The following is a 19,795-nucleotide window of genomic DNA, read 5'->3' on the forward strand; positions in this document are numbered from 1 at the left end:
CAAATGCATAAGAAAAGGGGGGGGGGAAAGTTGACGGATTTGACTCGACTTTGCTTGTACGCCGAGAAGCCGGAAAGGGTGAAAAGGGTGGAAGAAGAAGGAATAATTATACCAACACGTTACTTAAATGATAGTGAGTAGTTAAAAAGGAAGAATATTTACTTCAATAATTATGACTGTAAACAGTATGGTTCAAGCCTTCCATGGTCACTGTTGGAGAAATACTTGCATTGAATAATAGTCCATTGCATGTTTCAGATACTTCTCAAGACGAACATTATCGTGGTGTTGTCTCATCAGGCAGCACTTTCAAGGAATAAAAACAACCACGTCGGAGAAGTTTGATCTCGACTCTAAGTGTACAAGATCAAGTGCACCAGGACGAGTTGTGCACAGCCACCATTCCTATGCATTCCATTCTATCAAGATCGCTAAGCGTGCAGTAGTACCTTTTTTCTTTCTTTTTCACCATGTTCACAAACCCAGCTCATGATTATGGCGGTAAAAACACGCCTGCCCACACACGCTCTATGGGTTTCAAAGTTCGGGAACGGAGCTCTCCTTCTCGCCACCATCACCATCAGCTCGCGCCTGGCGCCTAGTAGATTCATGTTTAGCGGTATCCGACATAGCAAGCTGGTACATCAGGTAGCGCATGGCACATAACAGTTAGAGATGACACAGCAACGACATAGCTCGATTGCGACTGTACGTTTCTTCCCCGCTGGATTCATCAGGCAATATTCTTCTTGGATGTCTTCATACCGAAGACATCCAAGAAGAAGATTGCCATGTGTGTCTTTACCACCATCTAATTCAACCGTAAGTACAGCTGCAGTGGTTTCTTCAACTACATATCCAGCTCGAAAAGAAAATGAACGACCATCGTACGGAGACTAGGACCAACCGTGCAAATAGTGAGCAGGAGGAGCACCGAGACGCAGCAGTGATGGTGGGGCATTGATGGCTCTGCTGACCTTAGGTCTCGGCATCACGGCCATTAGGTCTCGGCATCACGGCCAAGAACACGCACCAGACAAAAACAAAAGATAGACCTGTACGGGTCAGGATACCGCACCTTGGAGCTAAAGACACATACAAACAATGCGATGGAGCGCAAAGAATGTAAAGTAGCTTCAATACTATCCGACGGTTAGCACTGGCAAGTGGCAACACTAGACACTCATCGCCAAAATATTCAGAACAGAGACGGTAACTACTAAATAGTTAATAGCTGATAGGCTTAGCATAACGTCCGCACTACTCTTTGTAGGGGAAAGATATATGCTAGAAACAGGTGTGTGGGTCGTGGCCGGCCCTGATGAAGTGATGTACTCTGTGGCATTGCTAGTGACCTTAGTTCCTGAAGTTATCATGCTAGTGGGTTCTGCATGTGCAATATATGTCAATTGGGAACTGAACGCACACAGGCTGGTTGTGAATTGCATGCTCACACTAACAGCTGTCTCAGTCAGGGTGGTCAGGTTGCCAAGAGAGAATGCCTCCCAGTACGGACCATACACCCAGAATCCTTGGTACGAGAACTCCCAGTCATCGTTGAGGGATAAAACTGGGAATGCGCGGAGAAAACGATGTAATGGAGCGGCTAGGTTTGTGAGCTCCGTCGTCGACCTTACTGCGAATTTCACTTCCACCAGTGCCCCTCCTGCTGCAGTGCAGTTCATCAGAGGGATTACATCGTGGGGATGGCTAAACGTCGTGCATACGTCCTCAGTGGTTTCGTCCAATTGCATAGCAAGCGGTTTCTCGAGCGAACAACATGAGCACAGCTTGCTGAAGATATTAGTTAGACGTTGATGCCAAAGTCGAGAGAATTCAGTCTGAGCCGGGCAAACCCGCAAAGAACAGACAATAAGGAAACCTGTTAAATTCTTGGATTAATTAAATGAGTGTGGAGGTACAGTGATTGTAAGGTCATGCGCAAGGTGAGTTTCAGAATGTAGCACCATGAATTATTCTGCTTCTGATGTAATCCCAACAGGCTAATGGTGGGTAAAATGGCACCAAATAGATTGAATTCGGAATCGATTATATGCCAGGAAGCACGAGATGTGAACAAGTGGGCAATGTGGGGTTGGTAAGCAGTACGAGGTCTTACTTACCACCGACAAGGTGTTGGTGGCAGAACTGGAATTGCTGTTACACCCATTCTCGTTGGCCTTCATCAACAGGAGGAATGTGTGAAGATGCGTTTTCGCCAGACCTAAACGGACACAGTACAGTCATGCAGTATAACACAAGTCAGCGTACCTGAATATGGGCCGCCATTATCAAGAAACAGACAGTATAGAGATCACATGCTGACGTCCAAGAAAGCGGAACTAGTGCACGGCACTTTTACATTATCTGAACGATATTTCAAGCTAAGCTTTGTACCACAATACATGGAACGGGGGAGCAAATTTGATGCCTGAAGTGCATTTTTGCGAGAACAATCCGACAAAGGAGCATATTTGGCGTGCTCAATATGCAATGTACATGTGTACGCCATTGCCAATTGTTCCAGTGATGCTGCACGTTCCAGTACAGTAGAAAGAAACCCAGTGATGTAATCCGAATTGGTTAAGGGCGTCAACTTTGCGCTTTTGCTGGATTTCACTCAGGGCAACTACACAGCAACAGGTAACTGGCTTTTGCAGAGTGCAAATCGTGAGATGCAATCGCTGGCACGTTCTCACGAAGGAGACACACCGTTGTGTACAAAATAGATCTATTGATTGAACCCTACTAAAAGATGCAATGAAAAAATTAATGACAAATTTCCAACGACAAATCTACGTACTTGGGTGGTAGTTCCAGTTTTCTGGCTCGCTTTTACTGCTTCGTATGCCATCACGCGTGATATACTGCAACTCAATAGCCAGACTGACGGTAGAGTCTTGGGACGCCATGAAGCAGGCTTCTGATGGAGTCAATTCTTGTTTTGGGTCGGCTTTGCTCTCGAACCTCTCGACCAGGTGGCTCATCGCCATGCTCATGCGACCTTGACGGAACGTGCTGATTACGATTAGTTTCGTTGTCGGCTCGTGGTCTTGCTGGATGGCCACGATTTTGTTCCCTGGCCGCGCGTGAGGCTTCCTTGGTGCATCCGGAGGAACCACTGGAGAGAAAGAAAGAAAATGAGATATAGGTGGCCTAAATGAAGAAAAACTCGATGCTTTGTTACCAAGTTACGAAGAAATAGGTAAACGTTCCTCGTGCCAACAAGCACGGAACCAAACTCGCTTTTACCGAATAACAGCAAAACAAGTGCCATGTACATGCACATACGGCGGTGGACTTCCGCAACATTTTGAAGATCATGCAGTAATCTCGATAGGCCAGTTATCAAACAAATCTGTCGATATAATATACATTGCTTCCTAGCTTTCGGCCATTTCACTATATCCTACATCCGTCACCACCATGCGCTCTTAGCGGAACCAATGCACGAAGCATAAGCACACCAGCGCAGCAAGTACACTTTCGTCAACACGGCTTACTTATAATATTGAAGAGCGCCTCGACGTTGGTCTCGGACATTCTGCATGAGATTGTTGTTCTCCGGGCGAAATCCAGGAGTCGTAAATCTACGATGATCACGCTGGTCCGCGCAAAGAATACTCCGATTGTGCTGGAGTTTAGCGGCGTTCCGTCCTGATACCACTGGACAGATTGATTCAGCGCCCAAGGCATTGTGGCGTAGGGACACGTCAGCCTCCTCGTCACGAGCGATGTCTCGTTTATGACTTTGTTGATGTTTCTCTTTCGGGTGTCTGTACCAAAACAGTTTGGAAAGTAAAATATTACACACACAAAACAGCAGTAATGAACAGGGAATAAAAGCAATTTTTCAGGCAAGTCACAGCCTTTTCGTGGGCAATGCTAAAGGTGTAAATGTTACTAGGCAGGCTCACATTCTCTGATGCAACTTGAATCAAATTTATCATCCCCACCATGAAGTATGCTTGGACCAAAATATGATAATTATATATTTAAAGGTCAGTATCGCGTGCGAACAGAGTCTGCCACGGTCGAACTTCACAAGCCATTGGCTGAACACATGAAACACCTTTTCACTTTCTAGCCTTATACATATACATATACATATACATAATATACATGTACATCTCCAAGAGACCAGGCACACCGCATCTTTGTGTACGCGGCATTTACGGACATCAGGCGCATGTCACGCCATTGCCATACCTTGCTGTATTGTGACGAAGTAATCTACTCTGTCATAGTAGTCTCGTCTATGCTTCTCCAGCAGCTCACAGGTGTACTGGCCGGCCATGCTTCTTGTCACGTTCCGCAGGACGTAGGTGGGGCTCCACTGGCTAGCGCTGGAGATAGGTGAGCTGTTGAAGAGCCATCGACGTAAGTGAGTAGCCCCGCCTGTCAGAGCAGGAGGAATATGATGCAGTCAAGAAACAAGGAATACACTCGCATGGAGAGCCACGGATGAAAGTATTTCAAAGAAAAGGACCACGGAACTACAAGTTCCGCTATAATGTCCAATTTAACCACCAGTTATATGAAAATCAGCTCTACAAACATTGCACGACACTGACCGACAGTGCTAATGTTCCACAGCAAACTGCCAATCAGCTCTAGTACGTCTTGGAAACGCACTCCAACAGCGTTCCACAACTAAGGTTCTAAGAAAAGGACCGAGGAACTACAAGTTACGCTATAAAGTCCACTATCACCACCAGTTACTTGACAATCAGCTCATGCAATCATGTCTTGGTTGCACGCACCTTTCCCTCCTATGGTATTCCTAGGAATACCATAGGAGGGAAAGGTGCGTGCAACCAAGACAAGCCCAAGCTGAAAGTCTTGTCTGTGTTGAAGGACTTTGGCGGATGTACATGCATGTCGATGACGATACTTGCAAGACCATTGGACAATACGGTCCAACGACGATTCAAGGACGCAAAGCAACGAACAATCCAAGCTGTAAGGCTGTCGGAGTGCGCATCCATGGCGTGCTAGAGCTGGTTGGCAGATAGTTGTAGAACGTGCCGTGAAATGTGATCGTATGAGCTGATTGTCAAGTAACTGGTGGTGATGTTCCTCGGTCCTTTTCTTTTCTGAAAATATATAGACTAGTAAAATACTTCACAGGTTCAGGCAATCTTGGAGTTGCCAATCCATGCAGCAACACAAAGGGCAATACTGTTGAAGTACAAATGAACTGTACACAATGTATGAGACAGACCAGAGGGGATGAGACGGAACTACGCTGAAACTATACCTGTAGAAAAGCAATCCAACACTAGGCTGGGTTGACCTTCAAAACCTCTCACGTTGCGAGGCCCCGGTGGAGAGATCTTTGGACGTATCGCCTGCAGACACTGTTGCTGTTCCTGCGGTTGAATGAATTTGTGCAACAATAATGTCATCAAAAGCGTGAGGTAATTCAGTCTAATGTCGCAGAAGTGAACATGCATATACATGTACATGGACATTCACAGTAAGTGATTTATTCGTGTATCATGCACTCTCTTGCTGTATCCACTCGATGTTCCAGTACAGACAACAACTCGTAACCAAAATACACAACCACTGCCGTCCTAAGGTTTACTGTGGTACATTGAAATTCAATAATTTATCTCCAAATAGCTCTTTGCAGTGTCCAGAAATTCATTCCCTTGCCTGTTTGTCAAGCTTCTCGGACTTAGGGGCTTCCAGGCAATAAAGAAACTACTAAACGAAAGGAACGTCCTAGTCCGCGCTTTGCTGAACGAGGTGTGATGGAAATTAAATTCTGCCAGCCGCTAAAAAATATACTCTCCAGAAAACGTCACGCGAGAAAGCCATCACACAATGGACAGACTCACCTGCTGACTCGATGTGACCACTAGACACTCGCATCTTGTCCATAACAGTGTTCGCAGTTCATTCACTCCACGACAGCGATATTCGCCACTGTGAGCACTGGCTTGCAGGTTCAGAACCTCCAATCTGAAAACGTACACGAGTTGAACCAAGGCGTGACATGCAAATTGTGTGCGGTCAGATCCATAGCCTACCCAATGCGATTAGCCTATAACTCTCCAGCGAACCTTTCATCGAGGCCACGCTTTGCAGAAACTGAACAGCAAATTTCTCGATTGGAAATGTGTATCATTGAATTAGTAAAATTTGAACTCGGATACTGAGCCAGTAATAAATTGTAAAAAAGAGAAGAACACACATTTGAACGAGTTACAGCACAGCTCGTTCTCATGTGATTTCTTCTCGGTCTTTTTTTACATTAAATTAGTAATTGCCATTTTTCTAAGAACACCTTAGGCATGAAAATTGATTGCACTTGTTAACATAACCAGAATAGCCAATCGTTTGGTTGTCCATCAATTTTTCAGAACACATAATGTACAGTATGCGGCATTGTTCGGCAAGCGTCCTTGTTCCAATGGTAATCCATGACCAGGAGGAAAACACTCTCATGAAAAAGCACTTACACCTGCAAGTCACCGTCGTGCCGGACCTTTCTCCTGATTGTCATGCTGGATGCTGTTAGTGCTGAGGTGTTGGTAATGGACTGGCCGTCCTTGGAGAAGGTAGCAACTGTAGACCAGCCGCACTTCATGTGCCATGATGTGCCGGACGCTTTACAAGTCTTGGCACATTGGTTGTCGCATCGTGGCAAAATAACTGCAATCATAGGGTAGAGCAGCAAGGAAACCCAACGTACATCAACATTTTCGGCCCAAAAGTGCAATGGCATTGGAGAAAGGAGCAAACTTCAGATTTCCCAAAATCAAAATTTCTAACTATTATCAATCCAAATTTGCTGGCATTTCATCAAGAGCCTAGATAGAATACACCACAAAGAAGCAGAAAAGGCAAAATACATGTTATAGATGTAGTGTGGACGTGAAATGTGATGACAATATCTCAACTAATAGTAGCCAGAAACAACAGGGCAGAATGCGTACCGCAAGAACACATAAGCAATGACGAAAAGGGCTGAGCGTGAATAAACCAGACAAGAATTATGGTTCGACTTGTGTGACCTGTGGGGACAAATACTTCACCGTTTGATTTCTGGCCACTCTTCTTTGCGCTGGTTATACCTGGCAAAATCTCTGTTGCAAGAAACCATGTATTTGTTCTTGTCACTTACACCAACTCCACACGATGCTCTGGGTGTTACCGGTGACCTGATAGGCCTTTCTGGGTACACTCGTTTTGTGAGGAGTCATTCGAAGAACCAGTAACTCTCTTCCGTTTGCTCTCTTTTGCTCTTTCTCCGCCCCTGCCACATTTCGAGTCTTTCTCTCATCCGCATTCCCACTCTTCTTCTTTCCATGCCACTCTTCTGTCTCTCTGCCTCTCTCTCTCTTTCTTTATCCGTATGTCTGTCTGTCTGTCTGTCTGTCTGTCTCTCTCCTCTCTCTCTCTCTCTCTCTCTCTCTCTCTCTCTCTCTCTCTCTCTCTCTCTCTCTCTCTCTCTCACTCTCTCTCTCTCTCTCTCTCTCTCTCTCTCTCTTTCTATCTCTTTCTCTCTCTGAGTGTCTCTCTCTCTCTCTCTCTCTGCGTCTCTCTCTGTCTCTGTGTGTGTTTGTCTCTCTCTCTCTCTCTCTTTCTCTTTCTACCCTCATCCGGTCAACCAATTTCAGCTCATAAAGGCTATCTGCTCGCAGGCTGATCGAACGCATACATCCACTCTCGCTTGTCTAAGGAACTTACATGTGCCGGCACTTGCTTGAACTGCGAACAGTGCGTTCATTTCGAGCAAGGCGATACAGATCAGTATTGGGTGTCTACCTGTATCAATCATGATAGGTGATAGTATTGAGTTGCCAATCAGTCGCACTGGTCGCCTTGCGCCATTCCAATGGGAGCGTTGGACACCAGTCTATCCCTAACTTCTAACATTGACAGGGACCAAGCTATTAGGCTTGCAAGACCATTGAATACCGACCGACTAGACGCGAAATATTATGAAACCAGCAGGGCTAACTTCATAGCCTCGCAGCGGGTAAAGAGATGTTTATCTACAACCTTGATCTAATCTCTTATGGTTGCACTGCGATGTGATTACCACCTACTCACTAGGTGCTGCAGCCATCCGGGCGAGTGACTGGTGCAGCAGCAATGGGAATGGTGGCGATGAAGCCGGTCGCGTCGAGAGCAGAGCCACACACCGTTCTATAGAACACCCCATACTACTGTATGGCATGCAACCTACATTTTGCTCGCCATCCAAATGGCGAACGCGCCAGAATCTCCCCAAGAAGGACTCTAAATAAAGTTGTCCCTACTGATTGGGCAGTGTTGGTGGTCCCACAGCTTGTCGGCATATTCCTTGAACTCCTGAGAAGATAAATGGCACGTTTACGAATCGTGGAGACCAACAAGACTAAACAGGAGTAATCAGATGCCTTGTCATGTGTCAAGCCTCTTGTCGTCTTCCTTGACAATCTACTGACAGCCACCCCAGCAAACCTCACACGCACAACCCGTCACGAGATAGGAAAAAGACAGTTTGATAAAATCATTTTCAGGAAATCAGACTGATCATCAACTGATAAGTCAATAAGTCAACGTGATCTTCATGCAGCTTGACCTGCAAGATAGATCTTACCCAGCTTAGAAGGCAAGTTGTGTGTTGCTTCCTACGTGGGAGCTTGCACTACTCCTGCCGACTAGAATTCGCACTTAGCTGACTCGAGGCTGCCAGCCAGAGCACACGAGAAGTCCATCGAACCTGCTACCACTCAGCAAAAACTGCAAGTAAGCACCACTCCCTGCTCAATGAACCTTTTTTCGGGGAATTCACCCCTCATCAGTTGAGCTTGAGTAGTCTGAGGAGGATTGTGCCTAAACAGCACCACTTATACAATGTCATGTACATGTAGTGCTGTCCAGACCCAAACATCACCAGGGATACTAACTTACTGGGACGCCCCGTTTCCACCGCGATAAACACCTCGTGAACACCAGATAGCAGCGTTAGTCAGTGTCGATCATGGAGGTGCTGAACAAACGCTGAGGACCGTTGGCCATTGACAACGTTATTGCTTCCAAACCGTCTAATTCTCAAGCTCGCGCCGGGGACATCCATGTGAAGAAGAGGTTGGTGCGACTTCGGCGATCATTGGGGAATTGTGTGTTGTGCCCTAATTGGGAGCTTGCGCTAGCCCTATTGTGCGATATAAGTATCTTCCTCAGTCAGCTGAAGCTCAACTGATGAGGGGTTAATTCCTCGAAACACGTTGTATTGAGCAGGGAGTGGTGCTTTCTTGCAGGTTTGCCGAGTGGAAGGTTCAATGGACTTCTCGTGTGCTCTGGATGGCAGTCGTGAGTCAGTCAAATGAGTATTCAAGTCGGCAGGAACAGCGCAAGCTTCCACGTAGGGAGCAACACACAATTCCCCAATTATCGCGAAGTTGCACCGCCCTGTTCTTCACATTAAAAGGCAAAAATGTTAAAAACAAATACGATAGCACCTACATGTACCTGTATGCACACGTGCGATGGAGTTTAAAACGTAAAATTCTGCACACACAATTGACTTCTACCGCCAGAAATGGAACCAACGACCCACCCTTAGGCAACTGGTGCTCTTTTAATAAATAATAATAATAATAATAATAAAACAGGTCGCGTAATGAAGCAGCATAACGATAGATGTGCAAAGTCATGATGCCTGGTCCGCTTCTGTCCTGGGTTCACTACCCCGTGCGTTGCAGCCGCGAGCAAAACCAGCTCAGGCTGAGAGTTCCCTCCATGATTGCTTGTCCAAAGCGCGCATTCTGAGCCCACTCAGATCAGTCATGGTCTTCAGTGGCATGTCTCTGGCAGCTGTGCTTGCCTTGACTGCCGTGGCCAGGTTCGATTTCGGGCGTCCACGCACACCGGTGACATCTCGACGGAAGTAGTTGTCCATTGCCTGCTGTGGCGGGGCATCTGAGGGCTCTTTTACTAATGTGTAAATCATAAGTATGTGATCCCTATTCCTCCTGCCTTGTGCTTGATATAACCAGGGAGTTTTGTACGGATAATATCACACTATATGCCTAGCTCGGATACTGAGCCAGTAATAAGTGTAAAAAAGAGAAGAAACACATGAGAACGAGTTATGCAGCAACTATCCACGACTGTAAAAAGATAATAAACGGGTCGCTGAATGTCTCAGTAGCCTGTCAGCTTTGTGCCCTATTATGGCACTTACTGACCGTTTATCATCTTGTTACAGCCGTGGTTAGTTGCTTTATAACTCGTTCTCATGTGTTTTTTCTATTTTTACATATATGCCTATCAGTGATCAATAAATGATATTTTAACACAACACTTCCCATGATGCCGTTGCTGCTAATCCACTGGTCACATACTAGCCGGAGAGGATGCTCTAACTTTGCGAGCTTGTGTGGATATGCCGGAGCCAATAACGAGTATACTGGCGCACAGTACGTACAGTTGGGTAGTCATTTTGCGTGCTGTTTGAAAAAACGGGAGGGCACTGCATGAAAATTAGATCGACGTGTGTCTCATGCTTGAAAATTTCATTTAGCACAATTTCCGGGTCATGATGAGAGCTTTGTATTGTTCATTGGACGGTGTTGGCCAAAGGGATTTTCACAGTTCTCCATCAGCACTTGGCATTAGCCGTTTCTCCCTCGGTGGGTTTCGGCATCTTCAGAAGTCCATTTCCAGAGGAGCAAGATAGAGAAGTAGCACGTTGGTTTTGCAACTCACGATCATTCGTCCATCAAGCTCAGTTCTTATCAAACAGGACTCTGAAGATGGAGATATGAAATTTGTGACCAATAACTGGAAAAACGCACCAGGAAAAGCTTGAAGATAGGTATGCTCAATTTGGGTGCTAACACTATGTGTGCGGACGGGCGTTGAAGAGTAACTAGGTGCTCTGCATTGCAATGACAACAGCAAGATATTGGACAAGACGAGAAGTGATGGCGCCGGACAGCACCAGCATTAGGGAGGATGAATTTAATACGCTAAATCTGTACCTGTAGCTCAGAGTCTTGCCTCTAAAGTCACTGACTGGCAATTTAAGTCAGATAATTACTTTGTTGGTTAAGGATGCCCATTTTTCTCCCGACCTCACATGGGTATGTAGACATACAGATACAAAATCACTTACTGGAGGAACTAGATTGCAAAATTACTTACTGGAGAAAGTAGATTGGTTAGCAACAGGTGACGGCGCTCCGAAGCACATTGAGACTAGAATAAGGAAAATAATCCTCATACTTTAAAAGTACCCCTAACTGCTAGTATTGCTCTCTGGAAACACAAGATGAGATTCCCGCTTTGCCCAAACAGGTTGGAAAGGAGAAGAGACACGCCGTGGACAAGTTCGAACTTCAACGTAGCTACAGAAAAGAAAGAAAAACGAGTCAAACCAGATTGGTCCCAAACTTCTTTCTCTGGATGCAAGTAAAAGTTTCAATGTTTGGCCTCCCATGCAGTCAATCACTTCATAATTATGAGAGCTAAACACCTTGTCATCAGGCGGATGCCATTATGAATGAACCCTAGACTCATAAAATTTCTCTATTTCCGTGCAGACGTTTTGCACATCTTATTACTTAACTACTATTAATTAAAGGCTTTTCCGCGTTGGCATCGCCAAGCAAGCTTGGCTAGCCTTGGCACAAGAAAGCGGTCACGGAAGTTCACTGATTCTATAACTTGCAACGTAGAATCAGTGAACTTTCGTGACCGCTTTCCTACATAAGCAAGCTTGGCTAGCCTTGGCATAAGAAAGCGGTCGCGGATGTTCACTGACTCTACAACTTACAGCGTAGAATCAGTGAACTTTCGTGACCGCTTTCCTACATAAACTCCATGCGCCCCCCTGACCCCAACCACGTACCAGTAGACCCCAACCACGTACCAGTAGACCCCAACCACGTACCAGTAGCAGCGTTATACATGTACATGTACATGTACTTTTGGCGTCCTTGTGTGCCATTCATGTGTACATTGGCAGTACAGCATACAGTACATACAATAATGATGTACATGTGCAATGTAGATACAAATATTCCGGACGGCCAGTGCATAATACAATTACGTCTTACAGCTACAGTACTGTATGTTGACAGTAAACAGTAAGCTGTCAACATCGCTCAGTACCCAGAGGACTCACTAACCCTTTCCCGGTAAAGCGTAGCTAGTGGTGAGATTGCATGTCGCTGTCTGTGTGCCACTATCCGGGAGCACTATCGCATCTGTGCTTAGTCTTTGTGAGGATATCTTAGAATTTGGTTCTCTGGTATGGACATTCGTAGCACACTGCAAGATACCGTGGTTGATCTTGCGACTCGGTAGAAGATCAGTGTAATATTATATACTCACGGACACACGCACATGCACGGTAGCAGTGTTTTGCAGTGTGCGAATTTACCTACGGATTGGTTCATTCATTCCTGCTGGTCTGCATGGTGTGCGGAATATGTGTTTTACATCATTTTAGAGAAAAGCACAATCACAATTGATCCGCAGTCAGGTGAATGAAGAAACCGAGCTGGGAAATGCATCCTGACTTCCACCAAGTAACAACAAGAGCAAGACGAGCATCAGTGCCGCCCGGACGGTAAATTTAATTCCCGTGGCTTTGCGAACCACGCCACTTTTAGTAGTGCCTGGAGCTAGTCAGGGTCCTCACCGCTTTAATTAAATACAGCCGCAAAACAATAAAATCTACATCCTTCGCACGGCGCGTCCTTATTTTTGCATTCCTCCACGCGATTGTCTATTCTTTGCTTCATAGAAAAGAGTGTAACTTGCACTTGACTAAACCTGAAAGGGCAGTAAGAGTACGGGATTCCTTATACTTAGTTATAGACAACGCATTTGACTGTCCTGTGTAGCTTCAAGCTTTTCAGCAGATTAGTCTTAGAGATTAAAGCTGGTGGATTCCTACGTAAAGGACAAATGATCTGCTGAAAGTACGCTGCGTCAAGTTTCCCTGCTGCCCTCGCGGAGACCTCCATCACTACTGGTACACACCGTGCTTACGTACTCCAGATAAGGTAGTGTAGTATTTATTCATATTTCTCTAGGGCAGTCCCCACAGACCTATGGTCTCCTTACGGGGTACCCTAGCCAATGGAGGATTGCGATACGAAATTGACTTGGTGAAGCAGCAAGGCAGACCGATGCCGGAACTGAGTTCCAGCGGTCAGCGGCTAAATAAGAAAGAGATATCACCCGGCGTGCAGTGTTTTATGAGAGTCAGGCTCATCGCGAGCGACCAATAGAGAGGGTAGTATGCGATAAGCACGGATGACACCTCTTACATGTACATAATTTCTGCTAGTTGCTCGTGAATGTCACGCGTAGAACAAGTCATGATGTAAAGGTGCTGGACTTTCAGCACATACCGGTAGATTCCTTCCTGCCAATGAGACATAATGACGTATGTACCACCTCGGTAACCGGGACAGCTGTAATGAAATCCGTCTCACAGTAAAATATAAAATGTACCTGCTCATCCTCCTCAGAACTGGAGGCTGATGGAGTCAGAAGTTGAAAGTGTTGAAATTTTACTACCCCTAGTGACTGTACAGGCAGTGTTTTGTTGTTACCTGTTGAAGCTCCAACGTGATCAAGTTAAACTCAGTCTACAGTATTATAACTTACATGAGGGCCAATGGTTGCGTGAATTTGAGACTGGGTTGCGGCGAGGTTGCTTTACTTTCCTGAAGAAGAGACGCTCCACACAAACGTACCGGTGTGGAAGAACAGGTGCACGTACAGGTTTGGAAATGCAAGCGGAGTTCCAACCAATGGGCCCTTCACACTACACTCTAGGTAAAATGTAAGCACAATCGTAAGTATGCCAGCTATTCAAGGCCTTCCAGGACCTCTTTCCTTTCAGTCAATCAGAAAAAATAACGTTCCACAGGAAACAGACTCCTGATAGAACATAATTATAAAAGTACAATCCATGCTTGTTCACCCTGAAAACTAGAAGGGTCAACATGAATTGTATTGATCAATTGAGGGATTTGGATAGGGTTATTTTGTCAATACAATTTGCACACACTTACAGTTTGAAGGATCCATGCCTATGTTCATAGCAACCCACAAGGATAGTGTTTAGATACGGATGTTGGCCTTTACACAAGATAAAGAAGTATAATCTAAAATTAAATTATACTGTGAGCAAACAGCCATACCTCAAATTGCATTGCTTTCTACACTATACTCAAATGTCTTTTGTTCAGTCAACCTTTCGGTCTACGAACAGCATCAGAAACGAGGACATGTATGGGAGTCTGGAGCTGACTTCTGACGGCGTCAAGTCTTGCTTGGGGTCGGCTCTGCTCGCGAGCCTCTCGACCAGGTGGTTCACCGCCAGGCTCATACGACCGTGACGGAATGTGCTTTGGAAGATAAGATGGGTTTTTGGCTCGCGGTTTTGCTCGATGTTCACGATTTTATATCCGGGCCGCGCTTCAGGCTTACTTGGTGCTTCCGGAAGAACGGCTGGAAAAAAAGAAAAAAAATCAATGTCCATGTACATGTGAATGAGGTAAATGATGAAAATAATAGTCGATGCTTTGCTGCCAGGTTAGGCAAAGAAATAAGGTGAAACCTTCAGCGGCCCCACGATCACTGAGCTAACATTGCCTGTACCGAATAAGAGCAGAACAAGGGTAACATACAAATGAGGAGGTAGCCTTCCGCGACATTGTAAATACCAGTAATCTCGATTGGCCAGTAACCAAACAAATCTGCAAACAATAAAATATTGCGACCGAGCTTTCCCCATATACCCATTTACTATTATCCTTCACACGTCGCCACCATGCCCTCTTAGCGGAACCAATGCACGAAGCACAAGCACACCAGCATAGCAAAGACACTTTCGTGAACGCGTCTCATTATTGAAGAACCCCTGGACGTTGGTCTCTGATAGTCTGCATAAGATTGTTGTTCTCTTGGCGAAATCCAGGGGTCATAAATCCACGATGAGCACACTCCTTCGCGAAATCAATACTCCGATTGTGCTGCAGTTTAGCCGCGATCCCTTCTGATACCACCGTGCTACTGTACGGATTGACTCTGTGCCAAAGAATCTCGTGCAAACAGAGTCTTCCACTGTCACATGTCAAAATCATATGGCTGACAACGTGAAACACCTTTTGAGTTTCCCGCCTTATACATCTCTAATTAGTTAAGAGTCCAGGAGCACTGCACCTTTGCGCAGCTGGCATTTTCGGATGTCAGGCCCATGTCAGGCCATTGGCATTGCCATACCTTGCTGTATTGTGACGAAGTAATCAACTCTGTCATAGTATTCTCGTTTATGCTTCTCCAGCAGCTCACACCTGTACTGGCCGGCCATGGTTCTCGTCACGTTCCGCAGAACGTAGGTGTTGCTCCACGGGTTAGCGTTTGGGATAAGTGTGCCATTGGAGAGCCATCGACGAAAGTGTGTAGCACCGCCTTTCAGTGCAATGGGTAGCAAGAATACGACACAGGAAAGAAGCAAAGAAGGATTTTCATGCACCTCCAGTAAAGAACAAAGAAATATTTACATGTACCTCCAGGATGCTATTTTGATCTCCAGTGGCTTTGATTTACGTGAACATCCAATAATCAAATTTTATTCACTGGTTTTGAGGGAAAATACAATAATTTACAGAATTTTCAATCTAGAAAACAAACATAAGAAAGGAATAAAAATATAATGTACACGGGAGAAACACTAGAGATTCAAGCGAACTCAGCTGGAGCTGTACCTTTTGAAAAGCAATCCAGCACTAGGCTGGGCTGACCTTCGATGCCTCTCACATTGCGCGGCCCCGGCGGATAGATCTTCGGCCGTGTTGCCGCCAGACATTGTTGGTGTTCCTGCGGTTGTGCACGTACAGTGTATTGCATGAATTTGTTCACCTCATGCTTTTCATGATATTATCATGAAAATCATGAGGTACTTGAGCAGTATTTAATTTCGTGAGCTCGAACACTCATTTACCATAACAAGAGAGATCTAAAATCATGAACTCGTTTTGTTAAGTTCGTTCGATATTATCCGGTACAGACAAATTTTAGCCATCCCGTAACCGAAACAACCACTACAACCGTGTTGGGTCTTACCTCTTTCTGTATCACACTGGAATTGCATAGTTGGGTTACATTTTCTTTTTGGTTTGTCGTAAAGCCTCAGACCGTCAGAAATCAAGCCATTACGGGATGCGATGGGATAATCCCAATTTAATTCGGCTAAAAGCCGCAAAGCCTCTTAAAACGAAATCATATGGGTATATTACTCGTCTGTTGCCTAGGCTCACCTGTTGTTGCGCTGTAACTACTAGGCACTCGCATTTTGTCCAGACCTTGGTTCGAAGTTCATCCACCCCCTGACAGCGATACTCGCCGCTGTGGTAAATTGCTTGCACGTCCAGTATCTCCAGTCTGAAAGATGCAACCAAAGAGACGCACGCGTCGGAAACTACCTTTGTTAATAGTGCAAGCTGCATGGAATCCGAGAATAGGGTTATTCCATTCGAAGTGAGCTAAGTCCAGACTGCACGGTCTGATGATGTTGGTTGGTCATTGTTCCCGTTCTATACTGCAATTAATATCACCTAATTAAATACAGTACGAAAGTTTGGTAGCGGACTCCGCGATAAATAAGGAAGTTGTTTCTCCTGCACTGGATCCAGCGCTAGGGTGGCATAAAACAACTTCTTTGCATGATAATACTGCATAAAATTGTAAGTGAATAAGAAAACAACTTACACCTGCAAGTCACCGTCGTGCCTGACTTTCCTCCTGATTGTCATGCTGGATGCTGTTAGTGCTGAGGTGTTGGCGATTGACTGGCCATCCTTGGAGAAGGTAGCAAATCTAGCCCAGCCGCACCTCATGTGCCATGTCGTGCCTGACGCTTTACAGGTCTTGGCACATTGGTTGTCGCATTGGGGCAGAATAACTGCATTCACAGGGTCACATAGACAATAAGAATGGTGGGTTCACTTTATCGAAAGAAACACACATCCACAAAAAAAATACATGTAAATTGGAGGAGCTTCGGCGACCTCCAATTGGAGTTCTAAGAGCCTCCTTGTAGCATCCAGGACCACAGACGACCAAAATTATAGATGCTCTCAACCACTTACATGTTCTTGAATGGTTGGAAATAGGAAACGCTGCAGAGATGCATATCAAAGCCAGTAGGATTACAATGCACATATTGCAAGTGAATTCCTACAAATCAGCATGCAATCCTCTCAGAGAAAAAAACGTTGGTGGAATTGTAGTGGTGAACAAACCCGCCCGAGAGCTTCGGAAAAGCAAACCAACACGCTAAAGGCAGACGCTAAAGAAAGAACAAATCGAACCGGGGTAAGAATAAGTAGAGCAACATCTCCTTTCCGCTAGAACATTTACGAACTTTCACCAGTGCCGGAGCTAGTGAGGTGGATAGTTCATGCGTCAGGCAAGGATGGCGTTAACATACTGGTAATGGAAATGACCACAATATAATTCAAGGACTGATGATAACGAAAGTTTAAGTAGCGCCTACAAAAACCATACAAGTATTATGTTGGCGCGCCTGGTTTTGATGAAGCCGAGACCCAAGGTCGGTAGAGCATCCCAGATCACGCCACCACTCCCCTTATTCATGGCTCACACATGACGGGTGTACGTGGCTCTAGTAAAAAATATAAAAAAAACTCACAGTAGTGTAAATTGCAGGTCGTGGTGCAATAGCTCCGCCTCAGTTATAGTGTGGTTGCAAGCACATGCAGACATGTCCCAGGATACGGCAGGGCGGTATGGTCTGATCCATATCCAGATGTAGCTGAATGTAATGTATTCACAGAACACCTGCGTACTACCCATCCTGGACATATTCTGAAGTGTGATTCCCCGCTTGATATTTCTAGTTGAGCTCATGCTCAACTTGACACACGGAATAATAATTAAAATACATACTACACTGGGAGAGAGTTGCGGTTGATCTCGACAGTGCTCATGACACCTAGAACAGGTGCAGAGCCACACACTTCAAAGAAGGAACTAAAAGCGCTTCTGCTGTAGCTCTGAAAGTTCACGGTTAAACGCTCATCAGATAGCAAGTGATGATCGGTTAAAGCTTAGAGTCCCAGAAGAAACGCTTTGGATCCTTCTTCCAGGTGTGTGTACTATGACAGGTCTGGTGGTGGCGATTTGCCTGGTATTTTCCTGCTTCCTTGAGCTGCTTGTCTTCTTAGACCTGACTGGGATAATGACACTCACTGTACCTTTTTTTAGCCAGGTACGAAGCGACTAAGCCAGGAGTACTTTCAGCATTTCCAAGGGAAGCTTTAGGTTTGACTCCTTTGGGGAATGGATTGACTTCTACTCTGAGAGGGTGATGTGTGTTTGCACGTGAATTCCCTGGTATCTTTCAAATTCTCACGACACCTCTTTCATTCAATCGCTCAACGGCGTATGTTGACTAAACGATATAGCTCTGTGTCGTGCATTGTGCATTGCTCACGGAATTACGAGAGCAAACGTAATGGAGTATTCTGTACTTGACACTTAGTCGTCGGACAATGGGAGCAAGATAGGGACATGCTTCGTGAGACAAAACGGGCGCTAGGTCCTATCCGGTGGTTCTGAAACTGTAAAGAAATCGTCTTTGCTTGCCTGGCGTAACATAACATACCGAAGCTGCTTACAATATTGATGCGGCACGTTAAGATCCGAAAAGACTAGAGAAATAATGTGATTTCACAATGTCGGTCTGAAACGGTAGTAATGATCCTAACGCCAACCCAAGCGTAAGAATGAAGATAATAATTATACACATGTACATGTAACGAGAGATCCTCTCCAGAACACATATCCTATACACGTAATTTTCACTCTTGGAATGAAACCAACACAAATTTGGCATCGCAACATGACCCGATACTTGTACACGAACTGCCATCGGGTTATCATCATTGTAGTAACATTACTCAGTATAATGGATATGAAATCGGTTGTGTTCCAATGATCAGAGTGTGTTGAAAGTGGCAAAGCTACACGAGAATCCTGTTGTGCATGAGCATGAACCAGTGCAACAGATTTCAGACTTTCAGCCCCTTGCTTCCATCACGTCATTGATCTCTGGCAGTTTGGAGTTCGCGAAAGCTGTGCAAAAATAAAAAAATTCCTGCCTAGCCTAGCTGGTGGACTAGGATGCAGGAACACAAACAAGGTGATAAGACATAAAGGAAATGAAAATTGACCGAGCACCCCAAGGGATGTGATTGCCTTTAGGGCTGCGATTGTCCCAGAGATTATTCAAGTCATCGTCATCCTCCCAACTGTTTTGCCCAATAATGAAATGAAAAATTCTTCGTTAGATGAAAATAACTTCCGATCGTGCCGCTGCGGAGAAAGCCTTCGTTCAGGGTACAGATACGGGATCAGGGACCGGTCAGCGAGACGTGTGACATTTTGTTACCAGCTGTCTCGAGGTGAATTCTCACTACTGACCCCGCCACTGAAAAAAAAAATTTCACGGTTCGCGTGAGACTCGGCTGGAAGCCGGGTTTTCCGCATCCGTAGGAACGCCACCACCCTTCAAGGATCAAGGCGCAGATGCAGCTCACCTCCCACCGCCACTGAATGTCACGGAAAAACTGTGATCTGTAAAACTGTGATCTGTGGACGCGACATCATTTCTCTTGGTGGCCCAGTTATGGATGTAAATCCTTATTGTACTGGCCTAACTTCTCCATGCAAGTTCAAGCTCGTCAAGGATGAGTACGCGCACATGCTGGTGCAATACAAGACAGGAAGACTCGAGAATGTT

The 19,795-nt window shown here is 45.4% G+C and overlaps 3 protein-coding genes across 5 annotated transcripts in view; all 3 read right to left on the reverse strand.

Annotated features, from left to right (window-relative positions):
- Positions 1–19,795, reverse strand: part of LOC135811999 (uncharacterized) — a 113,994-nt gene that overhangs the window by 1,680 nt on the left and 92,519 nt on the right. The window lies entirely within an intron of this gene.
- Positions 1,065–11,333, reverse strand: LOC135811995 (uncharacterized). 2 transcript variants are annotated; one of them, XM_065325284.1, is made up of 9 exons: positions 11,152–11,333; positions 6,471–6,663; positions 5,847–5,970; positions 5,261–5,372; positions 4,210–4,398; positions 3,504–3,776; positions 2,804–3,121; positions 2,124–2,224; positions 1,065–1,841 (listed from the first exon to the last, which is right to left on the reverse strand). In XM_065325284.1, the coding sequence occupies exons 1-9, from the start codon at positions 11,228–11,230 to the stop codon at positions 1,176–1,178; spliced, it is 2,055 nt and encodes a 684-aa protein (XP_065181356.1). In that variant the 5' UTR covers positions 11,231–11,333; the 3' UTR covers positions 1,065–1,175. The 2 variants fall into 2 exon arrangements, with proteins under 2 accessions (XP_065181356.1, XP_065181355.1); XM_065325283.1 differs by lacking the exon at positions 11,152–11,333 and adding an exon at positions 7,702–8,077.
- LOC135812003 (uncharacterized) lies at positions 13,785–17,316 on the reverse strand. 2 transcript variants are annotated; one of them, XM_065325295.1, is made up of 6 exons: positions 17,121–17,316; positions 16,741–16,933; positions 16,290–16,413; positions 15,738–15,849; positions 15,253–15,441; positions 13,785–14,478 (listed from the first exon to the last, which is right to left on the reverse strand). In XM_065325295.1, exons 1-6 carry the CDS (start codon positions 17,191–17,193, stop codon positions 14,213–14,215), a joined length of 957 nt encoding a protein of 318 aa, XP_065181367.1. In that variant the 5' UTR covers positions 17,194–17,316; the 3' UTR covers positions 13,785–14,212. The 2 variants fall into 2 exon arrangements, with proteins under 2 accessions (XP_065181367.1, XP_065181368.1); XM_065325296.1 differs by lacking the exon at positions 13,785–14,478 and adding an exon at positions 14,485–14,622.

The sequence above is a fragment of the Sycon ciliatum genome, chromosome 3 (genome assembly GCF_964019385.1).
Source record: "Sycon ciliatum chromosome 3, ocSycCili1.1, whole genome shotgun sequence".
Taxonomy (NCBI): Eukaryota; Metazoa; Porifera; class Calcarea; order Leucosolenida; family Sycettidae; genus Sycon; species Sycon ciliatum.